At 38.0% G+C, this 22,166-nt stretch overlaps 1 protein-coding gene across 1 annotated transcript; it reads right to left on the reverse strand.

Moving 5' to 3' along the window:
* Positions 1 to 362: 362 nt before the first annotated feature.
* Positions 363 to 19,972, reverse strand: Nurf-38 (Inorganic pyrophosphatase Nurf-38). Its single transcript, XM_068383079.1, has 7 exons — positions 19,010 to 19,972; positions 17,078 to 17,193; positions 14,515 to 14,634; positions 7,844 to 7,963; positions 7,489 to 7,725; positions 3,608 to 3,788; positions 363 to 690 (listed from the first exon to the last, which is right to left on the reverse strand). The coding sequence occupies exons 1-7, from the start codon at positions 19,638 to 19,640 to the stop codon at positions 659 to 661; spliced, it is 1,437 nt and encodes a 478-aa protein (XP_068239180.1). The 5' UTR covers positions 19,641 to 19,972; the 3' UTR covers positions 363 to 658.
* Between the last annotated feature and the right edge of the window lie 2,194 nt (positions 19,973 to 22,166).

A 22,166-nucleotide genomic window follows, 5' to 3' on the forward strand; every position in this document is an offset into this window, starting at 1 on the left:
ATTTATTTTTATTAATCTTTTTTTTCCCTTCTTATTTCACATTAAGATGTTTTTATGAAATGTTGCGAGATTGGTTTTATTTATACGTTAAAATGATAACCAAATCTTGTGACTGAACGGGTATGCTTTATAGTGCTGAGTTGCCTTTGATACCCCAGTGCTTGGCTCGAGGCTTAAATAATAGCCTTTGTGTTATATGATATTGAGTACCTAATGTAATTTTCAAGATATGATTAGAATTAAGAAAATTCAGGACTAATTTTAATTTCTGGAATCTCAATAACTTTACTTAAAAGTTTACAATTATTCTTTATACATTTATTAAATTACAATTCTATTGGTTGACTAATAAAATAACAATCTTAATCTTATTCATTTATTTTATAAAGATTGCTCTATGTAATAATAATATAAAGCTTATTTATATTCTATATAATCCTGTGATGTCAAAAATTCAGTGAAAATAAATTAAGAGTATTCTTTTTTGTTCAAAATTGATAACACCATTTTGAGGTTAGATATAGTTTTCACAATCGTCAAATGAAACCAAGAGACTTCTCTTTAAACTGGAACAAAACTTAGTTGTAGATGTCTTGCATATCCAATCCAGGTAATAGAGGCTCGGCAGACCATCACAGACGAGATATGGTACTTTTAATCACTTCAAACTTACATAATGCCAGAGATCAACTGCAAAACGGAGAAAAAAATTAATTTATATATATGCCAAAAAATAAATTTTGATTAGTATTCATTACTGCAGATAAAGAACACTTCAACAGTGATTAAACATACTATTATGTAGGAGGAGTTCAACAATAAAAGGATCAAAAGCTGGTCACAAAGACTACATGCTGGCATGTACATTTACTTTTAAAACTTCTTTGGTTAAATTGTGATCAGAAAATGACCACCCATACATAGCACTGTACTAATTAAGAATAAACTACCCATTATGAAAAATTTGTATTAAAGGAGACAAAGTTGGAAAAGTAATGAAAATTTTCTGTCATCATTGAGTTGAAGGATTCTGAAGCTTACAGCTGTACAAAGTAATAACAAACTATTAAAAGTAAATGCTATACTTCATGAAACGTGATGCATTATGGGACAAAGAGATCAGGTGAAAACAAATCCTCTATAATGAAGAAAACCAGCAATGTTGGGACATCTGTACAGGTGAAAGTATCTATGGCGGAGAGGAATATATTCTCTATAATGAAGGAGACTAACTGCATGTGGCAAGGGAGGAAGCTTGAGTAAGTCAACCAACGATCTTCATGACGTCTATAGCAATACGGGGACATCTGAATAGGTGAAAGGATCTAAAACAACAGAGATAATCTCCATCTGTGATGGAGGTTGTGTATCACAATACTGAATAGTCAAATTATCTTCATGACTGCAGCAGTACAGGGACATCTAAATAGGAAAAAGGCTGAGAAGTCTCCTCGATAATGAAGGTGAAACAACTGCACACTGCAGTTGAAGAATTTTCGATAGTCTGCCGACTTCACAAAGACTGCAGCATTATGGGAACATTTGAACAGCCAAAAGGATCTACAAATGAGAGATTATCTCATCCATAATGGAGACTGCAACTGCATATGACAATTATTGAAGTGTCGGCCAACCTCATGAAGACTGCAGCAGTATGTGAACATTTGAACAGCCAAAAAATACAGATGAAGAGATATTCGTATCTATAACGAAGATTGCAACCACACAGCAATTAAAGAAGCTTGAGTAGTCAGATATCTTCATAAAGACTGCAGCAGTATGTAGTAGGATGGCCAGGGCACCAGCCACCCATTGAGATACTACCATTGGAGAGTTATGGGGTTCTTAGACTGGCCAGGTAGTACTACATTGGATTCTTCTCTCTGGTTACGATTCACTTTCCTTGCCTACACATACATCGAATAGTCTGGCCTAATCTTTACAGATTCTCCTGTCCTCATGCACCTGACAACACTACGATTACCAAACTATTCTTCTTCACCCAAGTGGTTAACTACTGCACTATAATTGTTCAGTTGCTACATTCCTCTTGGTAAGGGTAGAAGAGACACTTTAGCTATGGTAAGCAGCTCTTCTAGGAGAAGGACATTCCAAAAACAAACCTTAGTTCTCTAGTCTTTGGTAGTGCCATATAGCATACCATGGTCTTCCACTATATTATGTTAGAGTTCTCTTGCTTGAGCAAACTATTCTATCTAATTTCTCTTAATCTTGTTTTGTTAAAGTTTTTATAGTTTATATAAGAAATACTTATTTTAATGATGTTACTGATCTTAAAATAGTTTCCTTTCCCCACTGGGGCTATTTTCCCTGTTGGGGCCCCTGGCCTTATAGCATACTGCTTTTCCAACGATAGTCAATTCTTTTTAGAGAGGCAGATTTTGCACCGACTTGCAGGGGTGCCCTTTTAGCTCGGAAAAGTTTCCTGCTCGCTGATTGGTTGGTCCAGATAATTCTAACCAATCAGATAGCAGGTAACTTTTCCGAACTAATAGGGCACCGCTGCGAGTCGGTGCAAATGCGCCTCATTAAAAAAAACTGAGTATAGGGTTGTAGCTCAGCAAGTAATGATGATAATAGGAACAGCTGAAAGGATCTACAGAAGTGATAACATCATCTATAACTAAGACTGCAATTGCACAAGTCATTATTGAAGTCTCACTACCAACTTCAGGAAGGCTCCAACAGTATGGAAACATCCTTACCAAAAGGATCTACAAAATTGATAATAATATCCATAATTGAGACTGCAATTGTACACTGCAATTAAAGAGAGTATTGGAAGTCTGACACCTTCATGAAGACTGCAGCAATATGGGGACTATTGAACAGGCAAATCTACAGTGGAGATGGATCTTTTCTGTAATGACAGAAGCTGCAACTTGCACATGGCACTAATGTCTTGAATAGTCTGCCATCTTCGTAAAGTTTGCAGCAATAGGGAGATTTTTAAACAGTTGAACAGATCTACTGCCAAGAGGAGACATTTTCTATAAATAAAAACACTGTAATAATGCAGTGTTCTCATTAAGTCTCAAGCTAAGAGAAGATATTCTCTATTGAAAAATCTTCAGTTGAGAAGATTCTTTAGGTAAACTGCAGAATAAATCTTGAATGAAATAAGCCAACCAACATATGAAGACTGCCAATGTATGGTAAAACTGAAGAAAAGGATCATGAATGTATCTCCTGTTTAGAGTTCAATTTGAGATAGGAAAAAATAAATACTAATTAAACTACTGACTTTCAACTCCTTTCATTGGAGTATTTCTGGTATCTCCTGTTTAGAGTTCAATTTGAGATAGGAAAAACTAAATACTAATTGCCATTAAAAAGACTTGTGACTGCTTCATCCAGCTTCAAAGTCTTGAAAGTTTTAGTGTATCCATCATTAAGAATCTAATAGCTTAAGAGATGAGATTTTAGCATTATTGTGATGTCATCACTGAAGTTGTGTGACACTGGACAGATCCCCGTCAATATCTTTCGTTTGATTTCACGTTACAGACCATTTACTTGTCACTACATGTATATTCTACAGAAATTTGTTGCGTAAAAGATACATTCATTTCTTGGGCAAGCTTACCTTTAGGATCCAAGGGGGCAGCTGTGGCTGTCTCGGGAGCTTGATTAATTACTGCCTCTGCTTCTTCAGTGCTCATCTTGTTTGCTGAGTTAGGAATCAGAACACAAGTGTTATCCAATCCACCAGCATCTGCAGTGCCTTCCACTAAGTTTTGCCATGCTTCATGAGTCTCCATTATTACCTGTGAAAAGTATATAATTTTAACTACCAGTATACTGACAAAGAAAAATAGTGGGAACCCAATACCAGTTACAGAATATATATGAGATTACTTACCAATTCCAGTTTATTAGCTATGCAACACTTCATTAGCAACTTTAGAAGCAACACTAAAATTTATTACAAAATAGCAAGTTGAAAGTATACACTGTACAACTACAATTTCTGCATATATTCTCAACAGTTTACCTAGTAAACATATTCTTTCAAATAATAACCATATCTAGAGCCACCTTCTGAAACTGTACTTTACTAATTGAGTCAGTGTATATAGTAAAGAATGTAGTTTAAAAATATTGTTAACTACAAATTTTGCAAACTTATCAGAAGCTTGGACTGGTACTTAAACCGTTTACTTTCAAACTTCTAGTGAAAAAAAGAAAAATAATAAAATTGAATACAAAGGAGGAATTGAATAAGTAAAATTAACGCAGTTTATCCAATAATTACAAAAATGGAGTTTGCAGCATAAGATTCTTGATGTCATTGAAAAAGTTGCACTTATAACCCAATTCCTTTAACACTAACACTTGACATGAATATTAATTATGTTGTTTATACAAATTAAGGCGGTTTGTAAAAAAAACAAAATGAACCTAAATTTTCAAATACAAGGTTTTTTTCCGGATTAACAGCAACATGAAAAATTTAAATTGGGCACAATTAAACTACTGACTTTCAACTCCTTTCATTGGATTATTTCTGGTATCTCCTGTTTAGAGTTCAATTTGAGATAAAAAAAAAATAAATACTAATGACAGATTAAAACTGTTTAGGCATGGTGAGAATGGATTGCTTGGTAAAGCAGCAGATATGAAGAAGTCGAATATAGATATATCTATGCACAAGGCTCAAGTAACAAGAGAAAAACATGGATATCTATGCACATGCTCAAGTAACAGAGAAAAAAGAAATACTAAAGACATACAGTGGCAACAAATTCTTCTCTCTCTAACCCTGATAGTGAGTAATAAATCCATTATTATCAGGATTTAAACATAACAGTATACAATATATGAATATCAGTGAGGAGAGGGAGAAGGCATGGGTGAAAGTTACAAAAGAATCCTAGTGTAAAAAGCAACGATACAACCAACAACATTATTGAAAGTGACAGATTGAAAACCAACCAATAATTTGGCAGTGGGGACAAATCATGCCATTATCAATGCTTAAGGGGTAGAATTAACTGGTCTGAATACCCACGAACTGCATCTTATGAAAAAATCTTGTCAAAGCTTAGCAAAAGGGGTAGAATAAGTCTGATGACCCACAAACAACAGCCATGAATAACCACTAATTATATAACAATCATTTACTTAGTAATCTTGATATAACCATTTCACATATACAAGAAAAGTATTGAAGAAATGGCAGACATAAGGATTAGTTAAATCCAGACTTGACAAAATTCACGACAATAGTAGGCGCTAGTTGGAAAAGCAGGATGGTATAAGGCCCAAGGATTCCAACGCGGAAGAATAGCCCAGTAAGGAAAGGAAATAGACTACAATGAACTATATATAAAACAATCTTTCATATATAAACTATAAAAAAACTTTAGTCAGTCTATTCAACATAAAAAGATTTGCTGCAAATTTGGACTTTTCAAGTTCTACTGATTCAACTACCCGATTAGATCATTCCGCAACTTGGTCACACCTGGAATAAAACTTCTAGAATACTGTATATAGTATTGGGCCTTTTGATAGAGACAGCCTGACTTAGAATTCACTGCATACCTAGTATTACAAACAAGATGGTACTGTCCGGGAAGATCTTAACGTAAAGGTTGGTCCGAATTATGAAAAATCTGATGCAATGTGCATAACGAACTAATTGTACGACTGTGCCAGAGATTAATATCTAGATTGGGAATAAGAAACATAACAGACTAAGTTCTTGTCAAATTAAGATGAGAATTGGTAGCTAAAGACTACACAGAGGAAAAATACTCAACACAAGGTAAAATAAAAGAATTTAGAACACTCAAGAATAGATAGATCACTGAAAATCTAACAAGTCTTTCTCAATTAGCCAATTTTTTGTGCAACTGAAGAAAGACGCATCAAAAATAAACTTGCTATCGAGAATCACACCTAAAATTTCAAAAGTCATACAGAATTAAAGAAATATTATCAATACTGAGATCCAGATGTTGAGGAGCGACTGTCCTTGACCTACTTTCAATCATACGGAGTTTTGTTAGGATTCAACTTCATGCCCCATAATTAACACCATGGACTTATTTTAGCCAGATCTCTATTAAGGGATTCAGCAACACCAGAGCTACATTCAGGAGATGAAATTGATGCAGAGAGAGAGTAGCATCATTAGCATATGCAAACAGCTTGTTTTCTAACCCAAACCACATGTCGTGTATAGTTATGAAGAGTAATGGGTCAAGAACACTACCTTAAGAAACACCAGATATCAAATTCCTGTACAGCCATACCTCTCTTCACGAAAGAATCTGCTTATGTAATTTCAAGCTGCGAAACGAGATGCGAATATTTTTATGACTCGCTTTACAAAAAAAGTTGCATTTTAAGAAAAGAAATTTGCCAGCCAGGTTGAGAATAAAGTAGTTACCAATTAAAAGTTGAAGAAAATGAGTTTAGACAATAGAAAATGTAGCTGTAGTCTATAATAGGGGTAACTATAGTACATATGGTACTGTACTGTATATTTTGTATATGTACAGTATTGTACTATATGGATTGCATTATTTTCCATTTATTACAGTATTACTATGTTGTAACAGTTAGTTTAGGTCTATTGAAAGGTTCAAATGTAGGCTGTACAGTTTTTCATTGTGGTTATACTGTAGCTTTATTAAGATTCAATGTGGCGTTTCGAAGGGTTTGGAACGAATTAGGCAATTTGTATGTGAAATAAGACTCACAACATGGAAAAATCACTTTACGAAAGCCACTCCAGAACAAATTAATTCTGTGTTGTAGGTCATTACTGTTCAGTACTTACAAAGGTGACTATAAACAACAAAAATGTGATCTACTACTTAGAAATTCAATAATGATGCCGAGAAAAGACCCACCTCTCCCAAATGTTTGAGGTTGAAAACAAGGGCCTCATGTTAAACAAGATCAATGGCAGCACTAAAAACAAGGTCAATTATTCAAATTTCCCGACTCCAATCAAGGGATTTCTGCACAGCATTAGAGATTGTAAGAAGGGCATCAAGTGCTCCAATGCCTTTACGAAAGTCAAATTTTAAACTAGGGAACAGATGATTGGCCATTTCCATCTTTTTCCAGACTCTTACCCTTACTAAAAGACAAAGGTTCATCTTTTCACATAGGAAAAACTCAAAACTTAATTACATAACAGCAATGCATGTGCTTGACACCTAATCCTCCACACAGATATTATAGTATATATTGCCTTCAAATTAGTCCCGAACTTTGAGGTTGCAGAGGAATCTTATAAAAGTTTTTACATAGACGTTCTTGGGAACAAAATGGCAATTAAAATACCGTATTAATAACAATGTATGATAAAATTTTACTCTGCAAGCTATAACAAAATAATTTATTAAAAATTAAGGCCTCACATGGAGTAAACATTTATTATAGAGTAAATTTGGCATTGTTATGAAAAAGAAAAAACAGCAACCTTCATAAATGAAAACTTTAAATTACCTTATGAGCAAATTCGCGGTCTTTGGCGACTCCATCAAAAGCAAACTGGTTCTCTGGTTTGCCATCAGGAATTTTATAAATCTTGAACCATTCCACAGTTGCTTTTAAGAATCCTGGCATGTGCTGCTCGACATCTGAAATATCACTCAATTGAGGGGCCAAGGGATCATTGACATCAATAGCAATCAATTTCCAATCAGTCTCTCCTTCATCAATTAGCGCCAAAGTTCCAAGAATCTGAAAGAAAATCAAATCAGTTACCATGGAAAACTTCTTTGTCTTTCAAGTTTGACATTTTCATTGATAATATTATTGCACTGGCCTTAAAAACTAATAAATTCCTGTGATGACTCACCTTGACCTGTATAACTTCGCCTCTCTTGGCTACACGATAACCAATTTCACAAACATCAATAGGATCGTTATCACCTTTGCACCCTGTAGCATCATCTTGATGGTTTGGATCTTCCCAAGTCTGACAAAATGAAAAATATGAATTTTTTTTTTCTTTTTTTAAAGTGGTGGTATAACATATAGAAACATTAGATTAAGTGAAAAATATCAGGAAGGAAATATTCCGTAAAAAAAGACTATGATCTGCATAATAATGTAGTACACTTAGGAATTAACTTTCTAAATCTACTTTTAGAAACTACTGTACTTTGGAAAAATGTTATTTTCCTTAGTAAAATAAATTTTTGAATATACTTACCCGATGATCATATAGCTGTCAGCTCTGCTGCCCGACAGAAAAACCTACGGGCGGAATACGCCAGCGATCGCTATACAGGTGGGGGTGTACATCAACAGCGCCATCTGTCAAGTAGGTACTCAAGTACTCGATGTCAACAAAGAACCAATTTTCTCCTCTGTCCACTGGGTCTCTATTGGGGAGGATGGGTGGGTCCTTTAATTTATGATCATCGGGCAAGTATATTCAAAAATTTATTTTACTAAGGAAAATAACATTTTTCAATATTAAACTTACCCGATGATCATATAGCTGATTCACACCCAGGGGGGTGGGTAGAGACCAGCATTACATGTTGACATTATATGAGCTAAGTATTCCGTATTTCATTTTAGCAGTTATTCAAAATAACAAACATAAAATAAATAAGTACCTGGTAAGGAAGTCGACTTGAACAATTACTCTGCCTTTTTAGGTACGTCTTCCTTACTGAGCCTCGCGATCCTCATAGGATGCTGAGCGACTCCTAGGAGCTGAAGTATGAAGGGTTGCAACCCATACTAAAGGTCCTCATCAAAACCTCTAATCTAGGCGCTTCTCAAGAAATGACTTTGACCACCCGCCAAATCAAGTAGGATGCGAAAGGCTTCTTAGCCTTCCGGACAACCCAAAACAATAATAACATTTCAAGAGACAGATTAAAAAGGTTATGGAATTTGGGAATTGTAGTGGTGGAGCCCTCACCACTACTGCACTCGTTGCTACGAATGGTCCCAGAGTGTAGCAGTTCTCGTAAAGAGACTGGACATTCTTAAGATAAAAGACGCGAACACTGATTGCTTTTCCAATAGGTTGCGTCGAATATACTTTGCAGAGATCTATTTTGTTTAAAGGCCACGGAAGTTGCGACAGCTCTAACTTCGTGTGTCCTTACCTTCAGCAAAGCTTGGTCTTCCTCATTCAGATGGGAATGAGCTTCTCGTATTAACAGTCTGATAAAATAGGATAAAGAATTCTCTGACAAAGGCAAAGATGGATTCTTAACTGAACACCATAAAGCTTCAGACGGGCCTCGTAAAGGTTTTAAATAGAACTTAAGAGCTCTTACAGGACATAATACTCTTTCTAGTTCATTTCAAACCATGCGATAAGTTTGGAATATCGAGCGATATTGGTCAAGGCCGAGAAGGCAGCTCGTGTTTGGCTAGAAAACCAAGTTGTAGAACATGTAGCCATTTCGGATGAGAATCCGATGTTCTTGCTGAAGGCATGAATCTCACTGACTCTTTTAGCTGTGGTTAAGCATATCAGGAAAAGAGTCTTAAAGGTGAGATCTTTCAGGGAGGCTGATTGAAGCGGTTCGAACCTGTCTGACATAAGGAATCTTAGTACCACGTCTAAATTCAAACCAGGTGTAACCAAACGACGCTCCTTCGTGGTCTCAAAAGACTTAAGGAGGTCTTGTAGATCTTTATTGTTGGAAAGATCTAAGCCTCTGTGACGGAAGACTGATGCCAACATGCTTCTGTAACCCTTGATAGTGGGAGCTGAAAGAGATCGTTCTTTCCTCAGATATAAGAGAAAGTCAGCTATTTGAGTTACAGAGGTACTGGTCGAGGATACGGATACTGACTTGCACCCGTTTCGGAAGATTTCCCACTTCGATTGGTAGATTCTAAGGGTGGATGTTCTCCTTGCTCTAGCAAACGCTCTGGTTGCCTCCTTCGAAAAGCCCCTAGCTCTCGAGTCTTTCGATAATCTGAAGGCAGTCAGACGAAGTGCGTGGAGGCCTTGGTGTACCTTCTTTACGCGTGGCTGACGTAGAAGGTCCACCCTTAGGGGAAGTGTTCTGGGAACGTCTACTAGCCATCGAAGTACCTCGGTGAGTTATTCTCTCGCGGGCCAGAGGGAAGCAACTAGCGTCAACCTTGTCCCTTCGTGAGAGGCGAACTTCTGCAGTACCTTGTTGACAATCTTGAACGGAGGGAATGCATATAGATCTAGATGTGACCAATCTAGTAGAAAGGCATCTATATGAACTACTGCTGGGTCCGGGATAGGTGAGCAAACTATTGGGAGCCTCTTGGTCATCGAGGTTGCGAAGAGATCTATGGTTGGCTGGCCCCAGGTGGCCCAAAGTCTCTTGCATACATCCTTGTGGAGGGTCCAATCTGTTGGAATTATTTGTCCCTTCCTACTGAGACAATCTGCTATGACATTCAAGTTGCCTTGGATGAACCTCGTTACTAGTGAAAAGTCTAGACCTGTTGACCAGGTGAGGAGGTCCCTTGCGATCTCGTACCATGTCAGAGAGTAGGTCCCTTCTTGCTTGGAGATGTACGTCAAAGCCGGGTGTTGTCCGAGTTCACCTCCACCACTTTGCCTTGAAGGAGAGACCTGAAGCTTTCCAGGTCAGACGTACTGCCAGTAGCTTCTTGCAGTTGAAATGCATTGTCCTTTGACTCGAGTTCCAAATCCCGAGCATTCCCTAATGTCGCACCCCAGCCTACGTCCGATGCGTCCGAGAAGAGAACGTGGTTGGGAGTCTGAACAGACAGGGGAAGACCCTTTCTAAGGTTGATAAAGTCCTTTCACCAAGTCAGACCAGACTTTAACTTTCCGGAAACCGGGATCGAGACCGCTTCTAGCGTCTTGTCCTTTTTCCAGTGAAAAGCTAGATGATACAGAAGAGGACGGAGGTGTAGTCTTCCAAGTGACACAAAAGAACCACGGATGACAGTGTCCTTACCAGACTCATCCACAGCCTGACAGGGCAGCGTTCCTTCTTCAGCATCTTCTGGATGGATAGCAGGGCTGGGGGTTGATCATCTAGTTCAGCAACGTCCTCATCAGAGGGTTCCTTATCCCAAACTGATGAGGAAACAGCAACGGAGTGGGCAACGTCTGACTCGCTGAATCCGGTCGCACTGGAGGAAGCGTGACGGAGCCGGACGCAATATCATGGTACTGCTGCACAGTCTGTGAACTGTCAACCATGGGAACGCGAGGAAGTACAGCGTCAACCCGAAACTGTCTAGACTGTCTGGGTTGTGCAGTCAACACACTACCGGGTTGCTGAGGTTGACACACTGCGTCACAACAAGTCACCTCTGCTGGTTGTTGAACGTCTTCCTAGTGACACACTTCAACAACCACCTCCGAGCGTCGCTTAACGTCAACGTGCGACTGGCAACCCACACTGGGTCACATCGGTGGAGGAACCACCTCAACTGGCGGACGCGAGTAGGATACCTCAGTGTCAACAGGGCGCACAACCAACCGGTAGGAAGGTTGTTGTCCAGAAGGTTCTTCTCCGTAAAAAGTCCTCTATCAAGGACACAAGCTTGGACTGCATGTCTTGCAGCAAAGCCCATTAGGGTCTACGGGAGCAGATGTGGCAACAGACGGGGTTAGGGACTGAAGCGGAACCATTTACCATCCCTGGAAGCCTTGTTATGCTTTAATTAAAGTCCATAGGAGGCTAAGCAGCTTAAGGCTCCTCTCCAAATGACAGAGTCCTCAAAGGAATATCAGTAGGAGGGAGAACAGCACTTTCTCATCTACAGGAACCTTGTCCGAGAAAAGCTAGGTTATCTCAGTGAGGGTCTCACTGGTGCATAAGCAGCAGACCAGAAGGCAACGTTATGTAACTGCTTGACAGTCTGTGAACTGTCAAAAACTGAACTGTCAACCACAACAGGTGCGTGAGGACATACAGCACTGGTGCATTAGCAGCAGACCAGAAGGCAACGTTATGTAACTGCCTGACAGTCTGTGAACTGTCAAAAAACTGAACTGTCAACCACAACAGGTGCGTGAGGACATACAGCACTGGTGCATTAGTAGCAGACCAGAAGGCAACGTCATGTAACTGCTTGACAGTCTGAGAGCTGGCAACAACCAAAGCGGAGTGGTGGTGCATGGTGGGGACTGCCGTGGGTTGCGGAGACTGCCGCATCGCGACAAAACACGGCAGCTAGACTCCACCTTCCCACTGCTGATGCGGTAGCTCACGCATGTCAACGGAGGGTGCCGCACGTCGGCTAACGTCAACATGCGTCTGGCAGGGTCGACTGCGCATCGGTGGTGGAGCTCTCCGCAGCCGGAGTGTGGGAGCAGGCAGCCACAGCGTGAGCTGGGCGCACAACCGTGGCAGGTTGTAGGCTAACGGGAGCAGTGTCAACCTTCTCCGCACGAAACTCCTGCATAACCGCAGCTAACTGAGTCTGCATAGACTGCAGTAAAGACCACTTAGGGTCTACAAAAGCGGCAACAGACGGAGCTACTGTCCGTTGTGACTGAGGGTCTAAAACAGCGGGTGCGGCAACAGACGGAGTTACTGCCTGTTGCGGTACCACCTTGCCTCTCTTGGGAGGTGTGCAGTCGTCGGATGACTGCAGCGAGTCCGAACTGACCCAGTGGCTACACCTGGGCCGTTGGACTTGCGCGGAAGGGACCGACTTGCACTTAAAAAGCTGCGAGATGTGGTCCATGGTTTCTTACGAGAAACCTCTTCCGCAGACGAAGAATAAATGGGCTCTCTCGTCTTTGTGTGGGTGGGGCGATCTTGGGTAGATACGCCCGAAACCACGGAGGGAAAACGTCTGTTCGTTGATCAAGGCCTGAGGAACCCGTAAGTCGTTCGACATTACTTCTCCCCTGGGCTTGGGAGCTTGTAAGAGGTCCCGGACTAGGTGAAAAACTGGCACGAACAGACGAACCCTCGGACGCAACACTGTAACACTTTGCGCATAACACTTTATCACTTTGATTTTCTGTTTTGCACTTATTTCACTGAAATCGAAACTTTTACTGATTTCTACCTGAAACACGCAATCCTATCCTTCATTAAAAGGTAGTAATTGCGAAAACAGTCGTATAATGCAACAGAAAACATATATAAAGATAAAGAATTCAGTGGCTGGGAAAGAGACTAAACACTAGATCAAATAAACTACGTTTACAATCTCTCACCGCACATAGCCTGGGAACAAGAAAAAAACCCTAGAAACGTTTTACCTTCTTCCCCTACAGCGACTAGGGAGGAGAGTAAAAACGAGAACAACGTTACCCGCTTGAACGAAACGTTTATTCTCCTCTCTCTCCCTCCGTCTCTATCTCTCTATCTCTCTCTCTCTTTCTCTCTTGATTTCGCACCTGAGAGAAGAGCCCAATTATATATCGTTAAAACATGTTATTTGCTAAAGGAAAAAACTGAAAGGTTTTCCAAATAAAAAGTTCCTTTAATTTAGAATTTAAACCATTTAAGCTAAGAAAGAATGAACGAAACGCCAGAATCGGTTTACTCTTACTGCAAAGTGAAACCGTGAAACACTCCCTCTCTATCGTAACGATAGAGCGCATGTTGAACGTTCTGAACGTCAACAACTGCGTAGACTAAAAAACTAAACGTTAGTTCATCTTTGAAAACAGTACGAGACTATCAAAGAAATTCTTTCATAAAACATTAAAATTTAAAAAGTATTAAATTCTTTAAAGGTTAAATACGATATAACGGGCTCAATGTTAATTAACTTCGGTTCCAAGTTAGGACCGCCTACTATCAGGAAAGGTCGCATATAAACAAACAAAAATTTATTTTTTATATGTTTATAATAAATGGAAAGTTAATCGAAGAGGCCTATAAAGGCGGAGAGATATAAAATAAATAGATCTATAACGTGTTAAGCAAAATTACCAAAAACCTAAACACACTTCCGTCTAAGGGAAGGGTCGGCCATTTATAAGTGAAAGAGAGTCCATACTCTCTTCGTCACCATAATTAAATCTATCCAAAACGAGTTCAAGTTTTGAAATGAAGATAAAACCCCTGCATACCGAAAGCTCAAAACTGGAATAGTATACTTCACCAAATCGTTGTGAAAACAAATCCAGTTAGTAACGGCGTATTTAGTAGGTCTTGCCAGTGGCACGACAGAGAGAAAATTGGTTCTTTGTTGACATCGAGTACTTGAGTACCTACTTGACAGATGGCGCTGTTGATGTACACCCCCACCTGTATAGCGATCGCTGGCGTATTCCGCCCGTAGGTTTTTCTGTCGGGCAGCAGAGCTGACAGCTATATGATCATCGGGTAAGTTTAATATTGAAAAAGACTAAACTCCTGCATCTGTATTTCTACATTATGAAAGACTAAATTTCTGCATTCAAATTTCTACAAGAATGTTGATAAAAGGAGCATCTTCTGTATATCAAAAAGAATAGTTCTGTTTAAGCTACATACAATCATTAAAAGAAAATAATTATCAACCTAGCACAATGATATAACTTAATTGCAATTGTACACAACTAAAGTTACATTCAACACGACCTACTTGGGGAAGTGCTCCGTAGTTCCATATGTAGCCATGGTGGGGGAAAACGTTGGCCACATAACGCAGTTTACCCTTTTTAACATCTTGTTTGATTGGATTAAGAGGGTCCTTGGTTGCTATCTGTAAAACAAAAATAAAAGACATCAAGTACAGTGCAGGTGATTGTAAAATTGCTCATTCCTGTAGACCAAGCCATGAAGGTTTATAAAATTTCTATATCATCAAAATGAGATTAACCAGCCTAATGAACTAAATTAAGACTCTCCGGGGTGGCCTCAACTTTACTGCACCAATGTTGGCAGGTTGCAAGTCCATCACAGTTTTAGCAGTCTATGAAAATCAAAGTTCTCATGCCTAATAGTCTAAATAAATTACTGTACTAGCATCTATATTTATTATATAATAAGACTATTTATGGGCCCATGACAGCATTGATAAGTTCTGAATACCCATAACAACCTTTGGTAGGTTCCAAGCATATCTGTTATGGTATAGGAACATATAAATCTACCTGTGACTTGAACAGATTATTTGCATCACATGACATTGCTTATGGGACCCATTTTGACATCAACAGCTAGTTATGGCACACTAGTCAGCTCAAGCTACACCTACCCCAATAACCAACTACAAAATTACATCTCCCTCACCAACTCAGTAGATTATAGTGATCTCTGGTCACAAGCTGGCACTACATCTTTGACTGATTAGTTTATCAAAGTATGTAGGTTAAAACATCTCTATGATATCTTAAAAGAAGTGGGCTAGATCATGTGTCTACCAAAGACTTACTCTCATCAACTATCACAGAAACAAATGGATTTAATCAATAAAATTTGAAAAAAGTGCTTTTATGATTCCTTCATCTCTAATCAAATACATGAAATATAAATGTATCAACCTGACCATTATTGTAAGTACAAACCACTTATTTTTGTTCTTCCATAGGTCTTATATACAGTAAAAATTATGGAAGAAACAATAATAAAGCAATGTCTTTTGGGGTGGGAAAAAATTTAAATAAAAGAACACTGATAAGAATAGTCTACAATGTATGAATTGCAGATGTCTATAATCATCAAGCACACATCAAAGAAAAAAAAAAAGATACAAAATGGTTACTTATACAGATGCATTCTAACATAATACACCGAGATGGGAAACTGTACTTATATCCTAACTTAACCTAGGGGGCATAAATCAAAGTCCCCTTTAATACTGGACAATTACCTCCATACTTAAAATTTAAGTTTAGGAAGTATACAAATGGAATATGCAATTCTTCCTGGAATCTTCATCCACTGTACTAGCCTCTTGGCTAGTACAGTGGTAACATGTTCGTCTGGGATTTGTAAGGCAGCAGATCGATCCCAGCCCAGGACTGAGTTTAAGGATCGTTTGTTACAGAAACCGCCTTCAATCATTCTTTTTTTGGGGGGGAGGGGAATACATCTTACATAGCGTCCAAAATTCCAATTTATACATTTTAAAATGTGACAATTTCACTAAAGAATTTTTATTGTAAGCCCGGGAATATAAAATGAATTATCGGTTACAGACAGGTTAAATTTACCATAATCAAATAGGCCTAAGGATTGTTTGAGAAAAAATATTTTTGTGTCGATCTAACGTCTGACTAAAGCAACATATGACAGTTTAACAGGCATAACTATATAGGGATATATTAAGTAAAATATATGAATATCGACTTAAAATCGTTATTGCTACAATATTTCCCCATTATAAACTACAAGGAACGTTGTATATAAACCTTTTCACAGGCACACAATATATTGAAATGGTTGTAATAGGTGTACACTATTATCTTCAAATACAATTAAAGGTCATAAAACAATTTAAAAGACGAAATAACGACAATGACATTGCTTTTTACTTAAATTATGGGGATGTTTTCCTGATCATGAGTTACATGGAATAGCCTCGGTGTCCTGTAGGACTTACAAAATATGTTTGTCATATACATTCTTATTTATTTAAATTATATTCCTGCGTTAAAAATAGTCTAATAGCATAAAAATAGCATAAATAAAAAAAAAAATGATGAAAACGGATAATCTGGAATACATGGTATAAGCTTTTATGTATTGCTCTTCTTTCGTTAAAACCACTTTGTGTAATATACAATGATTCTCGCCTTCTCAACCTTGAGCGTATAATAAATGTCAAGTTCCATACAAGAAAAAGTAACTTTCGGGAGTCAAAAGAAAAAAAAATTGCACAAAAAAATTATGTAATTAATACCGAGTATTATGAAAAAAAGATAAAAGGAGTAAATTTTGCGTCAAAGGTAAAAAAAAAATGCTTTAGGGAATATAGTCATCTTTTTTAGTGAAAAAAAAAAAAACTTTTTGAGAGTTAAAAGTACATCTTCGAGAATGAAAATTTAATCATTGAGAGTGGAAACTTTTCCCATCTAAATACATCCTTGAGAGAAAAGTGTCAATCTTGGCAAATGCTGAAAGTATCGACATCCAAACGATGGGAAGCAAAACTCACGAGACAAAACTCAAAATGTATACATCAAAATGTAAAAGGAACCCACCTCCATTTTGGCATTGGTCCAACGGGGCACTTCCACGACCATGTTGAAGATCTTGTTGCCTTCGTTGGCGAAGAGAGGAATGTCGTGGAAGGGAGAAATGGGCCCATTGTCGTTTCCTGGGGGCGAAGAGAAAACGAAACTGTCATTAGGAACAAGTTCTGCCATTTTTTATATCTTTTGCTCGTACCCTTCGTGGTGACATTAGGATCTGTTCTTCAACCTTATTATACTTTATTATTGTCATAATAATAATAATAATAATAATAATAATAATAATAATAATATGCAGTATTTGGTGCGATATAAGAGATCTCAAACTTCTTTGACTGTTGACATCGCTGGGATTCGAAAAGGAAATGCATTTAGTTGAATCTGTCTGGATTAAAACTATCATTCAAACAGAAAAATCCAATTAGAAAAAGACAACAATAATCAGGAGACGAGTAAAATATAAATTTCGTTCGATATTATAATAGATTAATAAAGAAAACAAACAATATACATATATGTATATATATATATATATATATATATATATATATATATATATAATATATATATATATATATATATATATTATATATATATATATATATATATATATATATATATATATATATATATATATATATATTATATATATATATATGAATTAGATCTTGATAAATATAATTTGGTAGTAATTGAACCTCGTTTATTAAATCTAGACCACAAGGCAATTTACAGTATTAATGTATGGCTCAGAAACTTGGCCTTTAAGACGAAATAAGGAAGCAAAGCCTGATAGAACACAAATAGAAATGCTGAGGTGGATTAAGGGAATGTCACTGCTTGAAAGATTGATAAATGAAATAATAACAATGGTAGGCCTAGTAAGGATTACAGAGATGATAAGTGTCAAGACTGAGATGATGTAGGCACATGTTGAGGATGGATGGTGGGGAGGGAGTGAGGAGGGCTTGGGAGGAGCCTGATTGAAGTTCAAGGGGGAGACAGATAATTAGATGGCGAGATAAGGTGAAGAATGATATGGAAATAAGAGGTTTGGTGGAAGAAGATCACTTTGATAGAAGATGTTGGAGAGGACAGATCAGGCAACCGACCCCATAATGAAGGAATAACAGTGGGAAAGAAGAATAGAGAGAGAGAGAGAGAGAGAGAGAGAGAGAGAGAGAGAGAGAGAGAGAGAGCGCGCGCTTAAATGTTGAAGCCCGGGCCCCCGATGGGGAAGAGGAAATAAACAATATCACATAAGAAAATAACCTTTTCGAAATCTAATGTCTCTGTAGAAATAGTTCCACACCTAATTCTGATTTAATGAATACCTCAATTCAATTTTATTTGTTCCTACTATTCATAACCTGTTTCTCTGGAGAAATGGGGTTGTGATTTCTTTGTAGCTTTCCTTTTTTTTTTTAATAGGGGTTCCACTTTAAGACACGCAATGGATTTTATTGCTTAACAAGAACTTTAGTTCTCCTAAAGCTAATACTTTTACATAAGTATTATTGTACAAAATCAAATACTATTCAGTTTCGGTTGCACTTATATGGATACATACTAAGGATTGAGTTAGTATCGCGTCGTTGGCAACAAGACTTTTGCATTTGGTAAGAGTATCTGCAAATCTCTTAACCTTCCCCTTAAAAAAACATCACTATTCATGAACTAATAACCTTTGTCAAAATGTTACATTTACCCCTCACCCGAAAGTACAACCGAATTAATAGTTAATTTCATACACGTGCAAGGAACAGCAGTTCACTGCCCGTCCATTTTTAAATAAGTACAGTAGTCGTCATTGTCCATCGACTTTCTATTTAATGAACATCTTATCTCCGTTTTGATTTTGTTGAGAGAGAGAGAGAGAGAGAGAGAGAGAGAGAGAGAGAGAGAGAGAGAGCATTTTCATCAAACTACAAAATTCCTTACTGAAGTAAATGGCGAAATTTGGAGAGTTCAAACTACCCCTTTCTTCGGTATATACATTGAAGCGTCTGTACTGGAACGTTGATTCGGGCCATATGATAACCGGCACCCTGTTAGCTGGGAAGTATCGCCACAGATCCGCCCGGCCGTTTTTGTACAGGGTGCCACAGGTTGGACAACACTGCCCTGATCCTGAAGAATCGGTGGCAGGAGAATCTATGGCAGATGATGAAACAGGCTTCCCGTTAACTATCGTTGCGATATCGATCTTGACACCACCAACGTTTATTGATGTGACGTCCTGCTGAGGCCACCAAGGCACCACAGCAGCAGTATCGTTTTTAGGAGCGATGGGATGCGGTCGCAGGAGTGACCCCCCTCCACTACTGACGAAGGGGTAGAAAGGACTGTTTCCTATGAACGTCGTATGATGATTGCTTGTCACAAAGGGCAGGGGGTGGTGGTTGGCGAACGATCCACCCCTTGACGCATCTCGTGACGATGGGAATGGGGTGAAGATGTTGAAAGCGGAGGCATAGCCCGTTCCAAACACTAGACACACTGTCACACTCAGTAGGCACGAAGAATAAATAATGGGTCCGGCCTTAGCACGGTTATCACAGATAATAGGCATTTTTAACAAAGAATTGCACGAAAATAAATTAATATTCTGTCCAAACCAGTCTGTCCTTAAATCTTTATCTTATATCAAAAATGTAATGTTCTCGTGATGCCATGATATACCAAAGCAAGACGAAAAGTACGTTTACGAAAAGTTGTCTTGGACCTCCTTATTGATAAGGATAAACAGTCCAACAAAACACGAGGATAACTCGGTTGTCCTTTGAAGGTGCCTCAAGTTCCAAAAGGCCAGAGGCGGTGAAGTACCACGAGGGAGGCTCTAAAGGATCACGAATAAACTGCGATGGACAGACTTTCCAAAAGGGCAAGACCTTAACGTCTTCGACGACTGACGGACGAAGGGGAATGCAACCAAAATCTCTCCGACTCGGGGTATATATAAGAGATGCACCAATACCCACCGCCTGGGCCCCTCCCTCCCTCCCCGCCTCTGATGAGAGAAGTCACCAACCGGCATCTTGTGTATCCTAATGTATATATCTCCCCAGCACCTTAACCCCCAGTTACCTATGCAGGTTCTTAGAACGGGATACATACATACACACACACGCGCTCGTACATTAATTCAAGGGTTATCAAGAAAAGGGAGTGCAGGATGAGTAAGCACTTAGGAGTGGAAAGTCTGTGATGATTAACTTTATGCTTTCTTCTGATTTCCCCTTTCGTTGGGGAAGGGAGGAGGCAAGGCTTCTGGAGTGGCGACTTTCTTACTACGATTTAGGTCACCAGAAATCTCAAAAGAACGAAACGAAGGGAAAACAACGGGAAAAAGGAGAGGATGTATTGTTTAACTAGACTAAAATGTGGAAAATTCATAAATATAATTAGTACATGAGAAATATAAAAAAATACGTTTTTATAAAACCTTATATACAAACTTACAGAGATAATAGTCTGTCATATCTGGTACAAACGTCTTCAGCCACTACACTTTGTTTATGGGCATCAGGGTAGATAAAGCTTATCAAATATTCAATAAGAAGGCACGAATTAAGAATCCTTGGACCTACTGAAAATAAAATTGTCAAAATAGAAAACTGGGTACTATGCTACGGTCGGCTAACTTCAAGAATCGTATCACAAAACATTCAAGTGAATTTCCCGATTACGCAAAGGACAATTTAGGATTACGCAGAGGGTATCATACGACATGGATTATCCGGGGCAATCCCCGGCTAGGTCCATTGTTCCAACAAGGTATGGTTTTCCTGTCCTTACAAATTTTTGGAGTCTGTTTCCCTTCCCAATTACCTCGTCCAACTCACGAGTAACAAGTTCTAGAAGAAAAAAAAAATGTCTCTCCATTTCAGCTGTTCTCAAATGTGAATCCTTTGTCCTGATACATTATAAACATGACCCTGAAACTGGTTTACATCATTGGAACGATTACATTGGGTAGGATGAATAAATTTGGGCCGCATTTTACAGCGCCACTAATCGCGTAAGTGCAACTGAGGGGGCGGGCAAAGAACACCGTAGTTACACTATAAATTATGAATTCAAATGTTGGACAGAAAAATAGATGGAAGCAGAAAAAAAAGGGGAAGAAGGTTAAAAAGTCAAAGAGACGTTACAAAGACCCTAATGCAGTGCCCACATGGCACAGAGAGAAGCACTCGTGGCACTACTCGACGACACTCATCATATCTTTATATTCCTGAAAATGTATTTAGTGAAAAGATTCCAGCTTCACTGTGAGGTTAAGAGTAGGAGAGAAACTCTTTCAGACTTGAGCCACAGGTATAAAAAATGGGTGGTGACACAGCACTGTCTTTTATATACCAATACCAAATGAATTTTACGGATATGTACAGTAAAATATTCATTACCAATTTGGTAGTTATTTAATTTGAGCAAAATATAGAAGAATCTATCTGCATAACTAAAATTGAGTTTCAAATGCCCAAATCTACAAATGAATTAACATGGAATTCAAACTATTTATTTCCTTTCCTCACAGGGATATTATTCCCTGTTGGAGCCCTTAGCTTATAACTAAGGTTGTAGGTTAGCTAGCAGCCATAATAATAATAATAATAATAATAATAATAAGTAATAATAATAGTAGTAATAGTAATAGTAGTAATAGTAATAGTAATAATAGGAATAGTAATAGTAATAATAGTAATAGTAATAATAATAGTAATAGTAATAATAATAGTAATAATAATAACAATAGTAATAGTAATAATAATAGTAATAATAATAACAATAATAATAATAATAATAATAATAATAGTAATAATAATAATAAAGGAGTCGTCCCCATCTTTTTGGTAGAGATTTTGTCCAAACACCATTCAACCTCAACTGGAACATCCTAACCCCAAAATTCAAGTGAAATGACTCGCCCTAAACATTTAAAAACACATAGTGGTTGGCTAGATAAATACCCATAACACCAAAATGAATAAAACGAGGTTCTCTGATTTACATCGTGTTATTCTAATAAATAAAAAATTGACATTAACTTTATTTGTCTATGTTGGTAGAGGTTTCATCCCTGGTGTTGACCAAT

Source organism: Palaemon carinicauda, chromosome 11, assembly GCF_036898095.1.
Source record: "Palaemon carinicauda isolate YSFRI2023 chromosome 11, ASM3689809v2, whole genome shotgun sequence".
Classification (NCBI taxonomy): Eukaryota; Metazoa; Arthropoda; class Malacostraca; order Decapoda; family Palaemonidae; genus Palaemon; species Palaemon carinicauda.

Excerpts from the sequence above, each read along its gene's own strand:
- Nurf-38 (XM_068383079.1), bottom strand. The coding sequence starts at position 19,640 with ATGCCTATTATCTGTGATAACCGTGCTAAGGCCGGACCCATTATTTAT. Across the intron at positions 17,194-19,009 it reads AAATTTCGCCATTTACTTCA|GAAACGACAATGGGCCCATT; the intron begins GTAAGGAATTTT and ends CTTCGCCCCCAG. Across the intron at positions 14,635-17,077 it reads GGACCAATGCCAAAATGGAG|ATAGCAACCAAGGACCCTCT; the intron begins GTGGGTTCCTTT and ends TTTGTTTTACAG.